Below are 24,881 nucleotides of genomic sequence, written 5' to 3'. Positions count from 1 at the left end.
CTGCCGCTTACCGCCCGCGCCCGACGCCCGCCTGCCGGCACCCGCTATTGGTCGCCAGCTTCGCCGTATTCCTGAGGTCGCTAGAAAGTTTATGCGCCTAGAACGCGGATTGCTGGCTATGTTATCCGCGGGTAAACGTCGTGTATTCCTTCTATCAATGAGATTGTTCTGTAGTAGAGTAGACGTAGTAGTAGTTGTAGTGACATGAATAGAAAAATCAATATTTTTAGTGATATTGATAACAGGAATTGTGGTAGTAATAGTAGTAGTAGTAGTAGTAGTAGTAGTACAAGTTAGTCTCTGTATAAGATTAGGTCTATAGATACCAAGGAAGCTGAGATTTATTCCTCCATTAGTGTATTTCTCATCAGACCTTTTTCACTCGACAAGGCTTCGCCCGGGGCGGCGCGGTGTACTGTTACCTGCCTCAGGTCTGCTGTTGTGTATACAAAACTATTAGTTCCTGGTGAGGTGTCGCGTGCGCCGTGAGGGGTGAAGATCCTCCAGTCCAGCCTTGGGCTGTGAGCACCTCTGGCTGACGGCAGCAAGAACTCCTGCTGCAGTAGTCTGTATCCCCATGAAACAGTATAGGGCGCGACCTTCCATTTTCTACCCCCAGACGGATATGTGATGACGCATGTCTGTATTATGGGTATTACAGCACGGGGTCTCGTTAACATTACATCCCTAAAGAGAGATGTAATGGAAAGATAATGACGTGAATTATCGATGATAATGAATTCAGAATGATGTCAGTCATTTATTTTTTTTATGGGGGAGAAGGAAGGGGGTAAGAGATGTGATCGCTGGGGCGAAGATCCTATACTTAAATTTAGGAAGTTTAGTGTTTGGGGTTATGGTCGGTACGCCAGGTAGGTTTTGTGTGCGTCGTCTTCCATATTTATCCTTTCTTTTACTCTCGTCCTCCTATCTTCATTTCCCTCCCTCCTCCCCATCTCTTTCTCTCCCTCTTTCTGTTATTCTAATTTGCCTTCTTTTCCTCGTCCTCCTCTTCTTCCACTAACCCATCTCTATCCCATTTTCCTCCTCCTTCTCCTCTTCCTCTTCTCTATTACCTCTTCTTCTCACTCAATCTCTCTGCACATCTTTCTCTCCTTTATTTTCCCGCTAAAAACAGACATAATGACGGAGATTTTCAGTGAGGTTCACTTATACGTAATGGCTCAACAAGGAGCCACCAACCTGGTGATAGTCATCATTACACATAATCAAGGGCGGAGATCATCATCATCATCATGGACGTGGCTTATATAATGTGGGGGATGGATGGGTCAGCTCTCGCCTGGCGGAGGAGGGGGAGAGAGAGAGAGAGAGAGAGAGAGAGAGAGAGAGAGAGAGAGAGAGAGAGAGAGAGAGAGAGAGAGAGAGAGAGAGAAGGTGAGATCTTTACAGAATTCAACTATTCTACTAGCCATCTTCCTGGACGGTACATAAGAGTCAGAATGCGACAGCACCCGCAACAATGGCACCACAACCAGCTTTCAATGTGATCATCATCTTATACTAGGATAGCGAAAGACATAAGATCAGCCAGGTTGCTTATCGTATGTCGCCTTCGATCGCACGCCCTCTATTCATTGCCACGAGCCTCACCTTGAAGCACAGAGAGAGCACACAACAGGTAATGATGGGGGTGGAATAATACGTGGGACTATTGTATGCATACAGGGTTGTAGTGTGTTGTTGTCTGCCAGTGTGGGTTAGTGGTGGTGCTGGTATGGGAGCATGACGTGTGCTGGTCAGGTTGGGGGTCGAACCTGTGACTTGTGCCTTGTCATGAATGTTGCTCTAGTATTTGCTTGTGGAGGACGTGTCTTCTGATATTTTGTATACACTGTTTCATATATATATATATATATATATATATATATATATATATATATATATATATATATATATATATATATATATATATATATAAAGATGGAGAGAGAAAGTAAGGCCACTGACCCTCTGCATTGGGGATGGCATTATCTCCCGGCAATACGGTACGACCCTTGGGTACAGATTGTGGCCCACGACATGACCCTTGTGAGTTGGGTCTAAGGTCAGGCTTTTATACCCAGGCTTCGCACCGTTGTGCTTGAGGGTCGTACCGTCTTTTATGTAGAAGAAAAAAAAAGGTCACGTTACTGAGACCTGATCTTAACGACGTAGTCACATGCAAAGTCTTGTAAATGTCATTTTCCCTTTTGCGTTTGGTCAGTGCAAGAATCGTGACGTAAAGATGAAGATATGGAATCATATACGCAACTCATTATTTTCAGATGAGAGTCGTTAAGGTCCAACACTCTATCCAACGATTCTAGGTATAGGAAACACTAGCTGCTGTCCAGATGCCTTTCCAGATATGCGACAGCTTTCAAAGACGCGATATTCGCCTCCAAAATTCTAGTTTTGAGTAGACTTACAGCCATACAAGACAGGAATGACTTCGAACTGCTGTTCTCTCTTTGATTCAACTCCACCCAACCCCCATAGCCGCACCCAGATGCGATGACACACGTGTCCTTCCTCCGTCCAACGTCTCAGTCCATTCCAGATGGTCCAGTTGTAGTTCTGCCACATGCAACGCCTCAGCCACTTGGGGATGTTGTTAAAACTCTGAAGCACTTCCAGCTACTGTTCCAGATATGTTCCAGCACTTCCAGCTACTGCTCCAGATATGTTCCAGCTCCTTCAGCTACTGCTCCAGATATGTTCCAGCACATCCAGATACTACTACAGATATGTTCCAGCACTTCCAGGTGCTGCTCCAGATATGTTCCAGCACTTCCAGGTACTGCTCCAGATATGTTCCAGCACTTCCAGGTGCTGCTCCAGATATGTTCCAGCTCCTTCAGCTACTGCTCCAGATATGTTCCAGCACTTCCAGCTACCGTTCCAGATATGTTCCAGTCCCGCATGACTTCCCAACCTCGCAGGTGCTACTACAGGTACATGATTTAAGCCTGGCACAACATCCGTGTCGTGTTCTAGATGTGGTGCAGCCCCTTATGAACCCGCCCCTGCCACTCTCAGGCGGTGCACGACTTCCCCTTCATTACCATACCCGATGCTGAGAGTGGGCTGCCGTTCCTGATGTTAACGGCAACCATAGCCCCCAGCGAGGAACTCTCTCCTTCTGCCCGCCTGTCACTTTCACAGACAGAGGCCCCAGCCTCCGAAATTCCTCCAGTGTGTGGCCCGAACTGGTGCCACTGGAAAGTCATTTGCCACTGGGACAAGGTCACACGGTTGGTCTCATATATTTGACAGAGGTTCAGAGACAGGAATTCGAACGCTTTGTCATGATGAGTTAGCGCCCACTGGTCTTAGCCGACGGATCATATGTACCCTGATGGCGATATATCCAAATGCCAACCAGTTCTTGGAAGGTTGTGAAGCTCGAATCAATTACAAGGAACATTTTCTCTCTCTATTGATGACTTAGGAACTTCATGTTGACTGACTGTACATCAAAGGCTCTGCTGGTTATAAGAAACCAGTAGTTGTAATGTTCTACAAGGAGAGGACCACAGCTGTACCCGTACCATGGAAGGTCTTCCACTACTGTGAGGACGCAAGACATCAGTCACACTGTCACGTCCTCAGGAACAATCACTTTGTACCATATAATTCCTGATGTGGCTTGCTCTGCAGTGTGGGGTAGAAGACAAGGTATCATATCGTCAACATGTCGAAGACTCTTATGTCGAAATTCGTCCCAGAATTTACCTTTTACTCTGAATTTACACTTAAGAGAAATGACTGATTTGTAAATACGAGACATGAAGGATAAAATCCCGAACTAAATTCCAAGAGAAAAGTGAAAATGATGGGAGAAAATCACAAGTGAAAGGAGGAGAGGGATGGCAGGCTATGGTGGTGTTGCTGGGCGGCGGAAGGCGAATTTCGCCTGAAGAACCAGGACACGAAGACGTGCTGAGCATTGGTTACTGGCGGGAGAAAGTTGCTGTTACGTTACATCTCGACTCTCCCTCTCCAGTACTAACGAAGGAGTGACGTGTGTGTGTGTGTGTGTGTGTGTGTGTGTGTGTGTGTGTGTGTGTGTGTAGTGGGGGTATTGGGAGGAATAGCGGGATGGTTGTGGGGTGAGAGGGTCATTGTTCAATGGGGCAGAGGGGGTCGGACAAGGGCGAATGTGAGCAGAGACCTAATGAAGGAGTGGAAGAAATATGGGCGGGAGAGACACAGACCTGAGGTGGTGCTGGGGTGAGAGACATTGCCTACTGGCTAACACTAAAGGCTTCTCTGACCTTCTGACGTCAGATCACAGTCGGAGATAAAGATAGACGTAAAGATATGAATGAATTCTTGTCCTCAATGAATGGAAATAGTAGAACAACGATCTGTCTTATATCCATGTGGAAAGATATCTTTTTTTTCCCCATCTTCGCTGGAAGATACACCAAAGGTTTGTATCAGTGTAAAACCCTTCTGTTGCCAACCTCTCGTGTTACATTTTGGTGACATAAGCGACCACAACACCATGACAGCCACCAGAAGCGTCGACTCACTCCCACGTTCCAGTCGCCCTCCAGGTGTGCTGCCGCTGGATCCTCTGGTCACTGCTGGAAGGCCAAGGATGCCTGCCAGGCCAGGTCTGGCGTCATGACATTGACGAGGTGGAGGATTTACCTCGTAATGCTGAGGTGTGTGTGTGTGTGTGTGTGTGTGTGTGTGTGTGTGTGTGTGTGTGTGTTTTGGAGTAGTCTTTTAGACACACACACACACACACACACGCACACACACACACCTAAACAGCTCCAACTCTAGATATGGAAGCGAAGATTTGATTCTTAACCTCCTAGAGGCCGACATTACGACCCTTGGGCACAATGACATGGCTCTTGAACTGAACCAGGGCATCATATCCAAGGGTCGCCCCATCGCACTCAAGGGCCTCTACCATCGTACTCAAGAGCCTCTACCATCGTACTCAAGGGCCTCTATCATCGTACTCAAGAGCCTCCACCATCGTACTCAAGGGCCTCTACCATCGAACTCAAGAGCCTCTACCATCGTACTCAAGGGCCTCTACCATCGTACTCAAGGGCCTCTACCATCGTACTCAAGGGCCTCTACCATCGTACTCAAGGGCCTCTACCACCGTACTCAAGGGCCTCTACCATCGTACTCAAGGGCCTCTACCATCGTACTCAAGGGCCTCTACCATCGTACTCAAAGGGTCAAGTAGCAAAATTCCACGACAATCACAAAATTTTACTTTCCTTCGGCGGACTCTGTCAGCGAGGCTGGCGACCGGTTATCGAAAACTTGTGCCGAAAATGTGCGTAAAAAGCAGCGAGGTTGGTGGCGGAGGTGAGTGAGTGAGTGGCCGGTGCTAGCTACACTACCGTCGGTTTCCTAGCCAAGGTCAAGAGCATGGAAGAACCGGGAGCCTCTTGGGTTTATCATTTCTTCCATCCTCGCTAAGTACCTGCAGTGAGGAAGGGGGACTTTCTGGCCTCATTAGACGCAGTGTTTAACGACATCGTCTTGTGAGAAACTTTCATAAAAGACATTTTTTACGATTTTTTCGCCAGTGGGTTAAGATTCCCGTGTTTATTTCTAGTTGAAGTGAGATTTTTTTTTTTTTTTAATGCCTTCACCACCACATGTGCAAGAGAGGTGCGGGAGTGTCTGTGGCTGGTTCGGGTTTGGGGAGAGAGAGAGGAGGAAGGAATTGATGGAAGGATGGAGGAAGATAGAGGGAAGGGAGTGGGACACATAGATGTACTACCAGTGAGAAACAGGAAGAAGAAAACCGTACATAAATAGAGACAAGCAAGATAACACACACACACACACACACACACACACACACACACACACACACACACACACGCACACACACACGAAAAAAATAGCTCTTAATTCTTAATGGTACGGATTGTGGAGGACCCCAAAGCTTCATCCCAGGAACACGGCAACTGAAACAGTCCACTGAGGAACGTCTCGTGTCCTGGATGAGGCTACAGAACCTCCCGGGTCGTGGTTGTGGCCTCGAATGTCCTCAGAAACAACGATGGCTGAATAACGGGTGGTCATGAAGGAGGAGGAGGAGGAGGAAGAGGAGGAGGAGGAAGAGGAGGAGGAGGAACAAGAGGAACGTTTCGTTCCATCTGTGCCGTGAGGAAAATGGTATCTTGTATTGGTATAATCGCTTGTATTAGTTAGGCCAGGTCTGTTTAAAGCCATCCCGCTGTAGTTCTGTTTAGAAAGCTAGCGCTATGATTGGTTTTGAAAGTCAAGACTCACACTGGGATGAATGAAAAGCTCGTTCGTCGCGGTAAAGATGGTTCCTGACCACCAGAACTTTCGGAGTTCGTCAGGCGTATCGAAGGTGTTCCCTGCGGTGGGCGTCAGCTGTGCCGGCGTGTTATGGGGAGCACTCAGGGAGAGACGTGCTCACGGTGGGCGTGTGCGGGGAAGGAGAGTGGGTAATGACTGCATAGATGAGGCGTGGAAGTAGGTGTGTGTGTGTGTGTGATTTGAGTGATCAGGACAAGGATGTGGACGTCTGGTGAATGATCAGGGAGAGTGTGTGTTGGGTTCTAGTCATGCCAGTAGGTAGAGCACGAGTATGCCAGTACGTGTCACGAGTGATGACAGGGGTATATGAGTGCCTGGTGACGCACTCCAATAGTCTCACGGGTACAGGGATCCACGAGATAAACAATATCCGTCGTCGATAATCTCAGGGGTGTAAGGCTCCCATCACTCTTTAATGGGATCTTACTCCTATAATCCATCCCTCATGTGTCGATAGACAGATACAAGGCTGACATGAGCGTGTCGAGACCATGGGAGATTAGTACCTTATGTCGCATTGAATGTCCGAGATCTGTTTCCGTCAGTGTCCGCAAAATGGCGAAAGCTGCGTGATTCTCATGACGTCAGAGTAATGAAAATCACACGTAAATCAACAAACACTTGGCACACTTCTCATGTAATTGTCCAGTGGTCTGAATAACCATCTCTCAGCGTTCGTGGTCGCATGAGAGAATCCACAAACGGATATAGATCCCAGGGATGTATCACTGAGACAGTAAGAGCCAAACCTTACCTTCAAAAGCTTTTTGTGTTGACTATTACTGGAGATATATTTTTGTTTACTTGTGTCTACTGATGGTTGTGTACAAGGTCGTATGTGTAGTGGCGGTCTTTAAAGGACGCTGAGAAAGATGAGTTTATGTCGACAAACAAGATCATATTTTAGGTTAAACTCAGAATCCCATCGAAATACACGACTGTCTCACTTGATGAACATTTATCACACAGTAAGACAACGAACCGACCTAAGAGAGTCCCTGGCATGGAAGATGAGGGAGGGAAATATGAGGTGATGTGTGAGGGCTGGTGGTGTGAGACGGAGCCGTTAAACCTCTCTTTTCTTGACTGTATGTGTCGTCCCTCCAACATATGTTACCCCATTGTGTCTTCAAGTGCCATGCCCCCAGGCTGGTACTTTCCTCCGCTGCCTCGTAAGATAGAGGTGGTTTAGTGTAACCCCTTTATATACTCCAGCCTTCCCCCTCTCCATGCTGTGTCGTAGGCGACACACTTCAGGCACTAGACAAACTTTGGGTATACAGAGTCAGCCAAACATAAGTGATTATGACTCAGCATTACATAGTATAGTACCCGTATGTACCTACAGTACAGTGATATATATAGGTCAAGTCGCGGAGGTGTGGCTGAGGACCCCATGTAGTCAGTATGTATTATAGTACCTATATATATATATATATGTACACAGTGCAGAAATACATATAGGTCAAGTTACAGAAGTGGGCTAAAGGCTTCATGTATCCAGTACTTATCACCACTGACAAATGGATGAATTTTTTCCCCACCTAGAGACACTGAGCGAGTGAGAGATACTAGTGGTAGACCTGGCTGAGGCAATGGGTGAAATATAAGTCTCGATACATCTGTTGCTGGAAACAGAAGAGAAACAGAACCAACCATGTATCCCCTGCGTGTCGCAGAGGGCGACTAAGAGCGACTGTATATCTAAATATCCTGCCTTCCTTTATCATCACTTTTTAAAGCAGGAAAATGAAGGAGAAACCAAGAGAGGATTTATTTTTTTTTCTATTCTTTAAGGCTAATTATCTGTTCCTGACACTCGTTCCCCAAGACTGGACGAGGTGTAACAAGTAAATAAAAGAAAAGAAAATAATCGTTTAACTCGTTCGTAATAGACTGCAGGTGGCCATTCGTCCCCTGTAATCACAGACAATCACTGTACTCGAGAAAATATTCGAAAGATACGGAGCTGCCGGGCGTCCAATGGGTGTGGTTAAGGTGGAGCCTGATGTGTGTCTAGGAGCGCGCCCGTGAGGCACGCCCTCCACACCAGGTCCTGTGGGGGAAGTGGGGAGGCAAGAGGAGGAGGAGGAGGAGGAGGAACACAGGAAGCAAGAACTGGAGAAGGTAAACTCCAGGAGGAAAGTGTCATGTGTGGGATTATATAAGAATGTAATCATCTTCACAAGCTGAGTGACGAGAAACCTGCTCAGATTTTATAGTGCTTTTACTCTCTCTCTCTCTCTCTCTCTCTCTCTCTCTCTCTCTCTCTCTCTCTCTCTCTCTCTCTCTCTCTCTCTCTCTCTCTCACACACACACACACACACACACACACACACACCAACCATTCTCATCTTGTCAATCTCCACTTTCTTGGCTTATTCAAAGCCATAAAGGACCAAATAAACATTCTCCCACACGTGTCAAGAGTGAATCTTCAAATATCAGGAAAAACATGGGATTTTTCCTCGTATCATTGCTAGTTTTTCTCCAGTGGCGGAAAACCAGTTTTCAAAACCTGTTCTGAGCTGGATGTTTGCCTTGTGATCTTACGCAACGATGTTGTGTCTTTTTCAAGCAAGAACAGATTGGCCCTTGACGTCTTCATCCCCAGGCGCTCCTCCGGAATAGGTCGCCATCTCCTACATAATGTATGCTTGCCTGGGGCGCCCCGTCTGGCCACAAGGCCGTGGCTGCAAGCAGACGAGTCAGGAACACACGAAGCCAGCTGCTTGTGAGACATCATCCTATAACTCACATTCTGATGCCAGGACCATAGGTAGCCAGGAGCCTTTAAGCGCCGCGATCCTCAAGCGACAGAATCCATCGCGATCTATTGTGCCAGGATCCCACAAAGGACAGGATCTATTGTGCCAGGATCCAACAAATGACAGGATCTATTGTGCCAGGATCCCACAAATGACAGGATCTATTGTGCCAGGATCCCACAAATGACAGCATCTATTGTGCCAGGATCCCACAAATGACAGGATCTATTGTGCCAGGATCCAACAAATGACAGGATCTATTGTGCCAGGATCCCACAAATGACAGGATCTATTGTGCCAGGATCCCACAAATGACAGGATCTATTGTGCCAGGATCCAACAAATGACAGGATCTATTGTGCCAGGATCCCACAAATGACAGGATCTATTGTGCCAGGATCCCACAAATGACAGGATCTATTGTGCCAGGATCTAACAAATGACAGGATCTATTGTGCCAGGATCCAACAAATGACAGGATCTATTGTGCCAGGATCCAACAAATGACAGGATCTATCGTGCCAGGATCTATCGTGCCAGGATCCAACACATGACAGGATTTGTTGTGCCAGGATCCCACAAATGACAGGATCTACTGTGCCAGGATCCAACAAATGACAGGATCTATTGTGCCAGGATCCCACAAATGACAGGATCTACTGTGCCAGGATCCTGTTCTGGCACGGGCCCACAACAGTGTTGAGAGTCTTTGGTAACAGATGCCCACAGTGTCAGGAAGCTAGTCTGTGGTGTCGAGTGATTAATTCTTTAAGGAGGACGACTGTAGTCATCGTTCTCAAGGGTTAGGTTAGATCACAGTATACTCGAAGGCTTCAGTCATGGTATTCAAGGAGTTTGATGCCCTTAAGACCAGTGCTCTATAGAGGCAATGGTGTTGGCAGCCCCTTGACATTTTCCCCATCACGTTGGTGCCTGAGGGAAGGGTCACGTCTGGGAAATACAATTACCTCTTTGTAACGAGGTAAAGACACTCAGAGAGAGTACACAGAGGGTCTTTAGTAAAGAAAACGGTTTAGAAGACATCTGTTGCTGTTCGAAGATGGTGCTTTTTCATATACGTTTTTCACTAATTGCAGAGTCAGAAATCCATTCTCAACAGAGAGGAACTGAGGAAGATGTGGAAGGATGGAGTAAAAAAGAAGATCTAAGAGTTCGAGTCTTGAACGTGCAGGAGGGTGTGAGAGAATTGGAGCAATGTGGTATACGGGGAGAGACGTGCTGTCAAAGAAATAATGCAGGGCATTTAAAGCAGTCAACGGAAACCATGGAAAGGTGTGTGGGACCTGGTTGTGGACAGGGGACACTGGCTTTGATGCATTATACATGACAGCTAGAGAATGGATGTGAGCGAATGGGGCCGTATCTCACCTGTTCCTGGCACTACTTTGCTATTGCGAGAAACGACGAACGAGTATATCAAAAAATATAGGAATATATATATATATATATATATATATATATATATATATATATATATATATATATATATATATATATATATATATATCATCTATTATAGATCAACCCAAGCGTAAGGATATATAAATGGGTTGGCTATGAGCTAACTTCTCTGTCCGAGACTCGAACATGATTCCCTGGGATTCGGAGGCCTACAACGCTAACCACTGCACCACGGCATCCCCGAGAAAATAAAAGAAAAAATATGAAAAAAGTAAAGGCTTGGCAGCGGTGGGATTCGAACCCACGCCTCCGAAGAGACTGGTGCCTTAAACCAGCGCCTTAGACCGCTCGGCCACGCTACCATTGGGCATTTGAATAAATGTGTGTGTAACTTATTCGTGTGTGTGTGTGTGTGTGTGTGTGTGTGTGTGTGTGTGTGTTAAAGAGAAAAGTGTGAGTGCCTTTTTAGGCACATGAGCAACGGGCAAATACCAGTATCACTCAACAAATATAATTTGTCAGTTGTCGCCATCACGCTGATCGACCCGCCAGACCTATTATACTAAGACGAGTCACTCCCGACGCTGGGGAGTCGACGTCCTCACCCAACACGGTCACATGCGAGAGGCGAGAGTTGCCAGTCTTATTACCAAGACCCGAAACAATAACAGTAAGACAAAGTTACGTGTGGTTTACCTTTTAACTTGCACGTTAGAGGGTATGGCTCACCCATCTCGCCCGCTACACTGGCTAGTGTTGTACAGGAGGTATAAGCCTTACTTAATCGTCTAGTTGTGCATGAAGACACAGTTGTACGGTTCTCAGCTGAAGTGATTGCGTATGTGTTGTCCTCTGTTATTGATGATGATATATATATATATATATATATATATATATATATATATATATATATATATATATATATATATATATATATATATATACTCTCGTTTTTCCTCTTTATATCATGATTTTTTTTTTTATATCCCAAAGTGAATAATGAATACTGTATTTCCCGTTGAGGTTCTCTGAGCATCAATAATTCATGACGACCTCATTTTAGCATGACGACCTCCTCCTAGCGTGACGACCTTCCTCTAGCATGACGACCTTTCTTGGCCTCGATGACCCCCCCCCAGCGTCAGCGTCCCGTCCAGGTCATCCACAACCATGACGACCACTGCCACCATCCCCAGCCGCTCCTCCTCCTCCTGTATGATAACCTCCCATACCATCATGATGACCCACACCCCCAGCAGGACATACCCCAGCAGGACATACCCCAGCAGGACATACCCCAGCAGGACATACCCCAGCAGGACATGCCCCAGCAGGACATGCCCCAGCAGGACATACCCCAGCAGGACATACCCCAGCAGGACATACCCCAGCAGGACATACCCCAGCAGGACATACCCCAGCAGGACACACCCCAGCAGGACATACCCCTGCAGGACGTACCCCAGAAAGAATCAGACTTTCACCCTCATGGTCATCACCATGACGACCCTCCCCTCCATAATCACCTTCATTTCACCTACACCTCCCCCTCCAACACCTTCCCCTTCCACCACCTCCCCCTCCACCGCCAACCAGCCGTGAAAGCTGTGGAGGAGAGACGAGAAATAACGTGTTCTGTTTGACGTACGAGTGTCGGGTTATTTCGCCTCCTCTATTGTGTGTGTGTGTGTGTGTGTGTGTGTGTGTGTGTGTGTGTGTGTGTGTGGTGACAGAGAGAGAGACACACCGAGCCATTGTCTCTTGTTCTCCCTGTTTACCTCTGGGGGTCTCATCCCCGACAACACCTCACTTTTACCTTCCCCCAGAGAAAGAACTCTCTGTGGCTCCTGTTTTTTCTTCCTCAATAAACATCGGGTCACAATAACTGTCACGGGCAAATAGGGAGAGGTCCAGGAGGTGCTACTCAAAAGGGCGAAGAAGGATGAGGTGGTGATGGTGGCGGTGGTGGAAGGAAAAGGGAATATGTAGGTTCCTTAAGGAGGGTGGGGAAGATCGGCTCGTGGGACGGGAGGCGAAGGATGTTGCTGAGGGCTGTGTGTGTGTGTGTGTGTGTGTGTGTGTGTGTGTGTGTGTGTGTGTGTGTGTGTGAGTGTGTGTGTGTGTGTGTGGACGAACATGGGTGGATTGTGTGAGGGAATGATTGAACAGAGAAGACCTGGAGATATATATATATATATATATATATATATATATATATATATATATATATATATATATATATATATATATATACCTTGACCTGGAGGGGGGGTGTGAGTGACCTGTAGGAACCAGACACGGCGGTAGGTCACCTCCAGCCAACCCCCCCCCCCCCCCCCCCCCACACACACACACACACACACACACACACGGCTGTCGGCCGGGGTCATGATGACATAGTGGCCTCGAGGAAGAGGTAAATAAAGAGAGAAAGAGAGAGACTAACAGACAGAGAAAGTCTTTGCATCGTTCTATACAAAGCAGAGCTTTGACTTAAATATAGATGTAAGATTTCTATAGATGTAAGTGATATATGTCAACGAGGCAAAAAAAAAAATATCATGTTTTCTCTCATTACCATATCGTAATCAACCACTATCAAGGGCATTTATAATCGTTCTGTATCAATAGGATTCTTTTATCATTTGTTACCCACGATTCTTTTTCCCTAAAGGAATGTTTTATTCATTGTAAATTGTAAATACGGTAACCTATACAGCTAGGAACGCTTTACGCTGTCTCGAAGTAGAGGGCAACAGATATATTCTGGTGACGTAAAAGAAGAAAAATGAAATATCAGTTTATTTTCTTCTTGGGAGTAATTTGAGGAAACTTGAGGAAGAAAATATCATAATTTTCTCATTGTTTATGGAGAGAGAAATCTTGCTGAGAAGGTGAACAATAAAGTGAGTTCTGATGCCTCTGTGTCATTACCGATTTCCCGTTGGAGGTTTACCTGGAAATAGTGTTTCCCGATCTTATTCCTATTTCAAAAGTCTTGCCAAATAGGATCCATTACGTGTCGCTGTGATGGTACATGCTAATAGGATGTATTGTCTGTGACGGTGCGACCCTTGAACACGACGGTACGGCCCTTGCACACGACGTACGACCCTTGAGCTCGACCGTACGATCCTTGAGCTCGATGGTACGACCCTTGAACACGATGGTACGGCCCTTGAACACGATGGTACGACCCTTGAGCACGACAGTACGGCCCTTGAGCTCGACGATACCGACCCTTGAGCATGATGGTTCGACCCTTGGGTATGAAAGCCTGGCGTAAAGGTTCAGGTTAAAGGCTTCGCCATCCTACCCACCGAAGGGTCGTACCGTCTTCCTCAAAGGTTGCACCGTCCTCCTCAAGGGTCGCACTCTCTATGGGAGAGGTAGGATCGTGACAGAGGGAGACGTGATCGTGACAGGAGACGTGGTCGTGACAGGAGACGTGGTCGTGACAGGAGACAGGGTCGTGACAGGAGACAAGGGTCGTGACTCTGGTTTCTCCGCCAGTAGCCACCTTGTTATGCTGAATATTGATGTCGCAGTGGAACCCACGCAAGCCACATCACCTGCCCCACGCCCGCTACATCACCTGCCACGCGCCCCCCTACATCACCTGCCACGCGCCCCCCTATATCACCTGCCCCACGCCTCCCTGCATCACCTGCCTCACGCCCGTTACATCACCTACTCCACGCCCCCTACATCACCTACCCCACGCCCGCTACATCACTTACCCCACGCCCGCTACATCACCTACCCTACGCCCGCTACATCACCTACCCCACGCCCTCCTACATCACCTACCTCTGAGATAAGTTATCGGGCTGGGTTATAGTGGCAGATCATCACAGGTGGTTACTGACGTTAGAGTATCATGTTTCGGCAGCTGATAACCTCGCCAGACTTAGCCTTAAGCTTAGCCTTAAACTTAGCCTTAAGCTTAGCCTTAAGCTTAGCCTTAAGGGTCAATCGAATTTGCACTTACGTCTAAAGTAAGTTAAGTAACTTTAAGGATACTTTTCTCGTACAACGAGCCCAGTTCTGAACTCTAATTGACGCACCTCACGTGAAGTTGAGAAAGAGAGAGAGAGAGAGAGAGAGAGAGAGAGAGAGAGAGAGAGAGAGAGAGAGAGAGAGAGAGAGAGAGGAATCTCAGGTGGCGGCGTACATTGCGTCACTCGCCACAATCGGTCAGGGAAAACCTGATCCCTGACTTTCTCCCCTGGTGGCTAAGGGCGGGAGGAAAGCTGGGCAAGGGGCGGGCGCTCCCCCCTAACACACACACACACACGCCAGTGGTTGGCCTCGTTAATGTACGACACGAGACTGTCTCGTTAATGTACGACACGAGACTGTCTCGTTAATGTACGACACGAGACTGTCTCGTTCTCGCACTTTTCCCTGAACAGTGTTGCTCCGTGGCTGATGGTATGGATGGTGGGTACTGGTCTGGCCTCAGGGAAGCTGGACACTAATGATGACCGTGCCAGGGGCGCGCCTGGTGACACAAAAGGGAAACATAACCCTTAAAAACAAAACAAAGGAACTTGTAGGCCATAGACGCTGAAGGCAGTAATGAGGGTGGCTGTGGGATTCGAACCGCTGCCTTGATGTGTATATTTGGCGTCGCATGTATGGGAGGTTTGGGATTAACATGTTAAGGGGTTATGGGGCCTGAAAGCTGAGATGTGGGGTTGAGAAGGAAGCTAACGAGTTGTGGTCCTGGAATGTGGGGGTGTTAGAGAGTGGGGAAATGTGGGGTTGGAATGTAGATACGAACTTAGATTGTGGGGTTGGAATGTAGATACGAACTTAGATTGTGGGGTTGGAATGTAGATACGAACTTAGATTGTGGGGTTTGTAAAGAAGGGTGAGGAAGTGCGGAATTAGGATACTGATTACATAAAGATGATGCGCAGGATTTATTTCTACAGCGCGGGGGAGATAAAGGATAAATTCTGTACTGAGGAAAGAAAGTTAAGATCTTATGGGAAGATGTGGGACATAAATGTCAACATTAACTCTAGATTCTTTTGACTGGGTCGCTCGGCAGATAAGGGTATGGCTCACTGAAGGAAGTGGTGTCCCTTGGCGGGAGGACATTGTTTTTAATGTATATTTTGTATCAATGTCTTTCTTTCAGTTTTTCTATAATATTTTCCTGTTATTTCTACTTTCTGATTGCCTCTTCTCCTTATATTTCATTCTTCATTCCTCACCCTCACTCCCATTTTTTTCCCTTTGCACTTATAATCTCCTTCCATATTTTTCTCAGCCATTTGCTGTCTCTCCCATTTATCTTATCATGTTGCTGCTATTACTCCCCTTTTGCACTTTCGTGTCTTCTCTTTTCCCTCCTGGTCCTCTGTTCCCATCTCATTGGTTCCCCCACCTCACCCACCGCCGCCTCCCTCCCGTAGAGAGCCAGGGGTGGAGACCAGTCTGATGGATGGTCGAGGTGGCAAGTCGTTTTCACAAAAAAGTGGCAACAACGCCCAACGCGATGACGTCACTGGCCCCGATACCCCCTAGGCAGCCAGCTGGTGTAATACAGGAGGAGGGAAGAAAAAGAAAAGATAAAAGAAGAGATATGAGGAAAAAAAGGAAGGATAATGAGAGAAAAAGATGAAGAATAAAAGTCGCAGACTGAATTCCATTTCATAATGTCCTGGTTAGTGACTCCCGACGGTTTGATCTTTCCACACAGGTTCCACTGTTTATATAGGCGCTACAGGACTCCTCCCACGTGTGGTTGCGCCATGGACGGTAAGTCCACCTCCGGCGTCGCTGTACCGTCGTCAGTGGACGGTCAAAGAAGTAAAGTCTCGTCTTGGATCCCCTTCTCGTTCCGAAGAAATCCACCATATCCCTGCTCCTGCTTGAAGCGCAGCCTCGAAGCTACAGCAGCCCCATGGATGGTGTCATGGCGTCACATGGCTACGTCCATATATACAAACGGTGTTTCTTGTACAGTAACTTGCCTCGTGTTCGTCAGCCACGGTTCATGCCATAACCTCCAACCGTACCTGACGTACTTGGCCACTAGGCCTAGAAAGCCCCCCCCCCCCCCCCCCCCCCCCCCCAACTCCTCCCACTTTCTCCCCCCACCACATTCCAGGGAAAACGAAAGGACCTCCCTCAGCCCCATTGAGCCCAGGTAACATAATCCCCACATCCCCCTCTATATAACCAACCTCCCCCATCTCCACCCGTCCCATTCCTTATTCTCCCTTCCTTCTCCTCCTCCCTGGGTTGTCCCCCGACCCCATACCCTACGTCCTCATACCCTACGTCCTCCAGGTGACCGAGGGACCCCCTACACAACACGATGGTCAGCACCACAGGTTGAGGAAGTTGGCCGGACGAAGTAACGTGAAGGAGGAGGAGGAGGAGGAGGACAGACGAACTCTCTCGACCCATGGGATTGCGTCACAGAGTCTCGTCCCGCGGAGCGTCACGGTAATTATATGGTAGGACAGGTGCTGGAAAGGGAAGGACTTTGATATGCGTCCGGACGGTAAAGCTGGAACGTGTCACTATGGAGGACAGTCGACGGTACGGGGAGGTTCCAAAATGAGAAGAAGCTAAAGGTTTTTGAAGGAGGTTACATTGATGAAGCTATTCATGTTTGTAATCTGCCCCACCACCCACCAGCGGCACCTCAGCTTTCTCACATATGCAGTATCATATGTAGCGACACACATATGACTGTTGTGAGGACGAGGGTCCAGTGATTCCCACACCGCTACGTGGCCAGGATCGCCAGGACGAGTCCTCGCCGACACCCACTAATTGGGTCAACCATTATTAAACTGGCAAAGGTGATTGATAATCCTTCAGGGATTCATAACCTCGGAGACGACCCCCACAGCTCTCTCTCTCTCTCTCTCTCTCTCTCTCTCTCTCTCTCTCTCTCTCTCTCTCTCTCTCTCTCTCAAGTTGTGTACGACTGAGAAAGAATATTCCTCCGCCACCGTCGAGAGATGAAAACAGTGCAGTAACCAGCCTTAATATTCCCCACCCCGCCTCCTGAGCATGCTGTGATGGCGGAAACTCCCATTCATAGACCAAACAACTTTCTCCTACCAGTCACCTTCCTTCCTCGGGCCGCGCTAACGCACCACCGCTCGCGCATCTGGCGCGGACAGCGAAAGTCGCGCTGGCTGACGTGCATCGCCGGGACGATTTGCATATTCAAGTCGTGCCTCTGGCAGACTCTTGACGCGAGGAAAGTGCGTCTAAGGAAGACCTTTAGTACCCAGCCGTGTGGACGCTTGACACAACGCGACCAGGAAGAAAAGGGCGTCGCACTGAAGGAACCCTCCAGAGGCCTGGCCGTGGTATGTGGTCAGGCAGTACGATAACAGAGATAAGAATGACCTTGGGTTATCATCTTCTCCCTCTTGGGAGATAGCCCTAGACTGCTGATAACGAGAGATTTAGAGGAGGAAACGGATGATATAAGACTGACGGATATACATCTGAACAGCCGAAGAGAGAGAGAAAAAAAAGATATAACTTAGAGCTTTCTCGTGAAGGGATAGACCGATGGAGAAAAGGAGATAGGTGGGGAGCGGTGGATAAACGAAAGAAAGGGAGGTACTGAAGGAGAGAGAGAGAGAGAGAGAGAGAGAGAGAGAGAGAGAGAGAGAGAGAGAGAGAGAGAGAGAGAGAGAGAGAATCATAGTTTAGAAGAAAGTAGATTCAGAGGAAAAAAAATCGTAAGATCATTCAAACAAAAGTTTAGGTCGAGTCTTATGTAGACCTAGTGTTTTGACGAACGTGTGCTACGCCGACCTTGACCTGAGGAACATCGTGTTTGTGATGATGTATTACGATATGAGGAGAACATCGTAACCTCATAACATTGAATGTTATTTAGTCCCTATATTCTCAGGTGTTTGGGTTGTAACATATTCGCGCAGTAAGGTATTAGAAATCCTCCTATTTTTTCAGACATTCAGGTGATAGAAAACAGAAAAATTGTGGTCGTATGGTTTCTTAATAAGACAAATAAGGATGAAGCCATGGAAAATGGGAGGTGTTCAGCCAGGAGTGAACACGTGTGTATATATATATATATATATATATATATATATATATATATATATATATATATATATATATATATATATATATATATATATCACGTTTCGTCTAGTGTGTTCTTGGAGAGGAACACCTGACCAGCCACATCCTATAGTTCCAATAAGAACGTTAACCACATTTTCTTAAAAGACTATAATGACTCTAATGCAAGGGGTGTTTAGATACGGTTAGAGAAGGGGGGGACAGTCTTTTCATAAGCCTTGGGGTAAGGAACGATGGTCAGTGTTTGAGTAGCAACATAACTTGTCTCTTGTTATCAATGTGAGACTGACCAGCGTCGTGTTTGTGACACTGGAACTCGTACCGTCGTGAAGTCCCGTGATGACTGGCCGAAGACACCGATGTTAAATGGTCTTCAAGATCATCTGTCTCTATCTCTCTACTCCCTACGTCTTTCTCTTCTCCTCCCCATCACTCAACTTTCACCCCCAACCTCCCCACACCCCCTGCTGCCTAGTAACTATTGTCCCCGCCTCCCTACCTACCCACCCCACTGCCACCCACCCCATAGTCTCCTCTGACCCACTTCTGGACTAGTCGTCACCTCCTCCAGGTACGTCTTCTAGCGGCATGTGCTTTCCTTTTCCTTCGTCAGGCATTCCTAGGAACGTCCTCCATCTATGTAGACTCCGTTCTGCCCTCTACGTATATCCGGTCGTGGAGGAATTTTTCCATCCGTTCTGATTCATAGCTCTAACCAGCTTATGAATAATGTGGAGGGGAAAGGTAGTATCGCCTTCGAGGTATGACTCGGGGATATATGTTGGCACGAGTGGTATAACTAATTGTTGGCAGTCGTAAGAGAGTCTACCACGGTGAATCGCTGCCAACACCAACCATTTTCTTTTTTTAGTCTCTTCGGTACGACGGTACGACCTTTGATCACGATGGTATAACCTTTGAGCACGACGGTACGACCTTTGATCACGATGGTATAACCCTTGAGCACGACGGTATGATCCCCTCCCCCCCGAGAGAAGATACTCCTCTTGCTTTATGACGACGTGACCCTCCGGTTTAACCTTTTCAAGTCCCGGGTCATAGATCAAGCCAGTATACCCCCCAGAGGTCTGTGTACCATCGTGAAAAGTTGTTTAGTGGTGGCGTAACTTTCCAGTCGTGTCAAGACACTTATATAAGTACAGAGGTCTGTTGGTCATAGTGTAAAGTGGCTTGGATGAGGCATGTTCTGGTCGTCTGACTGGGGAGAGTGTCTCGTGGTATTCAATTCCCTTATACTGCATACGCGACCCTCACCTTCACGAGGTGAAAATCCGGAACGATATTCCCTGGTGGAGATGATGGACGGAAGCATCGCAAGCAAGGACGCTGCATATGTCCACACACACACACACACACACACACACACACACACACACACACACACATCCAGACTCTCTCTCTCTCTCTCTCTCTCTCTCTCTCTCTCTCTCTCTCTCTCTCTCTCTCTCTCTCTCTCTCTCTAGTTGTCTGTCTCATCCCTCGTCATCGCCAGCTCGCCCGGTCTCCAGCTGAACGTGGCTGTGTGAGGTTTGTATCTCGTTGAGTCGTTGAACTTTTGAGATTATTTCGAGACGAAAAAGTACCAACTAATTGGCTGTTTAAAATACGACAGGCGAGGAGAGATTATAAACGACCGGAAGCCTCACGAAAGACGATGAATTATCGGTGAATAATTTGTGCAGGAGCTCCAGCCAACCCTGTAGGACGAAGATGGGACGCTAAGCATAATAACACTGAAATTCCCACGTTTTCTTTACTACGACCTTAGACCAACGAACATTTCAGGTTAACATTCACGATATCTAAATATCTGCTCAAATTTGAGAGCTGATTCGGCAGGGATTGATGAATGACGCTTCTTCTCGGTGGCAGATGTGTGGACGCGCGGCAGACCCGCCTGTTGTGTCATATGGATCACTGTACACAGAGAGAGAGTTGAAAGACCTGTGGTATCCAGCAGTGAGGTGCTGGTTTGGCTGGGTTGAGGGAGTGAGTGTTGGGGTGGTAGGAGGCCTCCCACACAGATGTTAGAGGAGTGCCAAGATCTGAGGTGAGGGTGAAGGGTCCCCGCAGAAAAGATGAGGGGAGGAGGTAGTCTACTGTGGGAGGAGTGAGGCGTTAAGGGCGGGTGGCGAGGCTGTGAGAGGTGCACGTGGAGCGGGACAAGTTTCTCCTGGCCTGTGTACCTGTGTGGTACGGCGATGGGGAGGGAGTCGGGCTGGTAGAGAGGCCCATAGGACCCGTAGCGACCAGAAAGTAGTCATCATGCGTCGTTGGGGACCGGAAAGTCCGGCTAGGGCTGGCCCAGGGTAGTGTATGGACGAGCTGGTCGGCCGGGAAAGTGGAGCAGGGACGACCTCATTCACAGCGAAGTACGGGAGGGAGAAACACGAGGAGGGGACCAGTAGGGAGAGAGAGAGAGAGAGAGAGAGAGAGAGAGAGAGAGAGAGAGAGAGAGAGAGAGAGAGAGAGAGAGAGAGAGAGAGAGATCCCACTACAGGAGACACACTGTCACCACCACGACCACCACAGGTGGTAAAATCACTCAGTCTTGACTGCCTCCAGTACTACAGCTCACCAAAGGCTCGAGTGAAACTCTTCGTCAGATAGAAACGGAAGCAAAGAAGATGCTCCTCTAGTGGGGAAATTCAGGAGGTGGTGGGTCGTGGGAAGTGCGTGTGTGTGTGTGTTAAGTGTCGGGAATGTCGTAATGATGGGAAGTGTAGCGACCACTGGAACAGAGGGCGATGCAGACGGTGCGCCCCACCACCTCCTGGTGCCAGTGGCTGTTGCCTGGAAGTGCCACCCTCACCCATGGTACCTGTGGCTGTACCTGTGGCCAGGTGGCCCCTTACCCCTGGTACCTGTGGCCAGGTGCTCCTCACCCCTGGTACTTATGACTGTACCTGTGGTCAGGCGCCACCCTCACCGGTGAAATGAAAATATACATGTATAGAAATATATACAGATGACGTATCAACAACTGTATATTGTCTTATATTTTAATATTCAGTATATGGGACAAATATAGCGGGAAATATGCAATGTAATGTCGAGGTTTGTTGTGGGTGTACATTAATTCCACTCTCGTTGAAGAAGTTCCTGGCAAGTCACGTCATGGCTGGTGTATGAGGAGGTCACTGAGGCGTTCTGACGTGTGTGTGTGTGTGTGTGTGTGTGTGTGTGTGTGTGTGTGTGTGGCGTCTGGTGACGTGATGTGCATGTGCGGCCGTGTTGCTGGGCTGGGCTGGTCGCTGACCCACGGTGTTGCTGCGGCCTAGACCCACACTGACGGCCTTGGGGAACGACATCTTCCGCACCGGCGTTATCTTCCTCACTCCTTCAACGCCTTCCTGACTCATTCAGCGCCTCCCCTCACTCCTTCAACGCCTCCCTGACTCCTTCAGCACCTCCCCTCACTCCTTCAACGCCTCCCTGACTCCTTCAGCGCCCCCCCTCACTCTTTCAACGCCTTCCTGACTCATTCAGCGCCTCCCCTCACTCCTTCAACGCCTCTCTGACTCCTTCAGCGCCTCTCCTCATTCTTTCAGCGCCTTCCCCTCACTTCTTCAGCGTCTTCATTCACTCCTTCAGCGCCTCCCTCACTCCTTCAGCGTCTCCCTCACTCCATCAGCGCCTTCCCTCCACTCCTTCAGCGCCTCCCTCACTCCTTCAGCGCCTCCCTCACTCCTTCAGCGCCTTCCCTCACTCCTTCAGCACCTCCCTCACTCCTTCAGCACCTCCCTTTACTCCTTCAGCGCCTCCCTCTCTCCTTCAGCACCTCCCTCACTCCTTCAGCGCGTACCACACTCCTTCAACGCCTTCCCCACTCCTTCTGACGCCTGTGATACAATCCCAGTCACTCCCAGACACTTATCTCCACCTGAGTTTGTGTTCCAGTCCGTGACCGATGATCAGTCACCAGGAGTGGGTTGTAACACACGATGGAGAGGCGGGTGGGTGCTCGGTCGCCGGGTAGCAGACGACAGGTCGTCGAACGAGTAACGACCTGGTATGGTTTTTTGGGTCGTGACGTTGCCTTTCTTGATTTGAGCGTAACGATACGACCCTTGAGCACAGCAGTACGACCTTGAGCATGATGGACTTGTCTCTCACCAGACTGGGTCAGAGGTCAGGTAGATCATACCCAAGGGTCGTTACGCAGTGCCCAAGACCCGTACCGTCCAGCTGAAGCGATTTATACACAGGAGAATCTTACCCAAGGGGAAGATCATCATTTTCCTTAGGGATGTTGAAGGATTAGGGAAGGATATTATACAGGACGTTGCTATGTTCCTGTGTGGTTGCCACTGTACTGTGATTGTCCTTGAGACTTTTGTGAGGAAGACCACGTCTACACTCGTCTGACGGAGTCTGACCACGAAGCCACATAGACACGGATCCTCGAGGATGTGAGACAGCACTTGGCCACATACGCGTGGCGCCATACATCACACATATACGCACGGTTTATATTTTCCTCAGTGTGCTGCGGGAAGGGGGCCGCCTTACCTTGATCATGGTAGTGGCGTGTGTGGGGGAGAGAGTCACAGGGGAGGGTCACTTGAGCCTCTCACAGGAGCCTCGAACTTATTCCTGTGGCGACTCTCACTTGCACTGTCCTGAGCACCACCGTCCGACTGCTTAGTACTTGCCACACTCTCTCCATACACCAGTGCTGACTCCTGCGCGTCCCGCCAACGACAAACGCGCCCCGCCACGCGCTTCCCGCCTTTATACCACGCCGTGAAAGTTGGCCAACACTCCGAGGAATCTACATCAGGGTCTAGGCTGGCGGGCCACAAACTTTTAGGGCGGTGATGGGAGTGGGAGGCCAAGCGGCGACGCCTCCCCCCCTGCGGTCATCTGTCGCACCGCCCCCCACACACACAGCGCTTGCATCACCTCCCGCGTCCTTATCTTAATGGTTGTGTCTGGCAGAACATATGCCGTGGCTGGGGGGAGGGAGGCAGCTCCTCAGGATTGGCGCAAAAGAGCTAAAGAACAGACGTTCCTTAGGGAAAACTTTCTCCTCCTGACGCGATGCTTCCTTAGGCAACACGTCCCTCACTCAGGACCCCAGGTGAGGAGTCCCTCACAGGTGGCACGTCCATCACTCAGGACCCCAGGTGAGGAGTCCCTCACAGGTGGCACGTCCCTCACTCAGGACCCCAGGTGAGGAATCCCTCACAGGTGGCACGTCCCTCACTCAGGACCCCAGGTGAGGAGTCCCTCACAGGTGGCACGTCCCTCACTCAGGACCTCTCTCATGACCCCTTACAGGTGTAGCATCCGTCCTTCTAGACCCCTAACGAGAAGTTCCCTCACCTCTATTCCAGTATGTGTTGAACCCACAGCAGACAGTGTGGTGGTGACCGACATATTAACTAATTATCATCTAAAAGGTCTTTAAGGTGAGTTGACTTGACCCGGGCGCTCACTATGGCAGTATTGGAATGTAGCAAGTCACTGCTGATGGTCATTGGCACCGTACACACAGGAACTCTTAATTCTTTTGATTTGGTTATCGGTCGTATTAAAGGTGAGGTGGACGGCTGTTTAAGAGTATCCTAACTGGTTAGGTTAGGTTAATCCTTAGTTAGGAACGAGGCTTAGGCCACGGTGAAGGTGGAGGTGTGTGTGTGTGTTAGCTCGTAGAGAGTAGAAAGGAAGGTCAACAAACTATGGTGCCGACTCTATACGATGGTCTAATGACGACGAACAAACAGATGTATTTACTCTACAGGATGAATACACGAAAACGAACCATTGCCCATTGTTGCCTACCACCGCTGGTGAACTACTAAGTGAACTAGACTGATTATCAGTAGTCACTAAGGTGGTCTGGGAGGTGTGGGGTGAGGAGGAGGAGGAGGATGGGGGGCTGTTACTGCTGCTTCTCTGGGCCTTCAGGTAACTCTCTCTTTCACTGGGATGTTACCGTAACACTTGAGAAATTCCTCGTCCCTTTTACCGATTATGTATTCAGGACGGCGGTGCACCAGCCTGCACGTGTGTGTGTGTGTGTGTCTGTGTGTCTGTGTCTTATATAATCCTTTGCTCGATAATCCAATATTAATGTGTAGTGACACTTTCAGATACGTCTGTGTGTAGGGTAGGGAGGGTGTGTGTAGGGCAGGGAGGGTATGTGTGTGTAGGGTAGGGAGAGTATGTGTGTGTAGGGCAGGGAGGGTGTGTGTGTAGGGTAGGGAGGGTGTGTGTGTGTGTAGGGCA

The 24,881-nt window shown here is 48.6% G+C and overlaps 1 protein-coding gene and 1 non-coding gene across 4 annotated transcripts in view; both read right to left on the bottom strand.

Annotated features, from left to right (window-relative positions):
* Positions 1–23,365, bottom strand: part of LOC139757060 (uncharacterized) — a 44,427-nt gene extending 21,062 nt beyond the window's left edge. For all 3 annotated transcript variants that reach the window (XM_071677091.1, XM_071677093.1, XM_071677092.1), the window contains exon 1: positions 23,160–23,365. In XM_071677091.1, coding sequence (XP_071533192.1) covers positions 23,160–23,168 — 9 coding nt within the window. In that variant the 5' untranslated portion in view covers positions 23,169–23,365. The remainder of the gene's footprint in view (positions 1–23,159) is intronic.
* On the bottom strand, positions 10,810–10,891 carry TRNAL-AAG (transfer RNA leucine (anticodon AAG)). Its single transcript has one exon. It is a non-coding gene; the product is annotated as a tRNA-Leu (tRNA).
* Positions 23,366–24,881: the final 1,516 nt, after the last annotated feature.

Source organism: Panulirus ornatus, chromosome 24 (genome assembly GCF_036320965.1).
Source record: "Panulirus ornatus isolate Po-2019 chromosome 24, ASM3632096v1, whole genome shotgun sequence".
NCBI lineage: Eukaryota > Metazoa > Arthropoda > Malacostraca > Decapoda > Palinuridae > Panulirus > Panulirus ornatus.
Note: the sequence above shows the minus strand (reverse complement) of the source record. Positions and strands in the feature narration are given on the sequence as shown.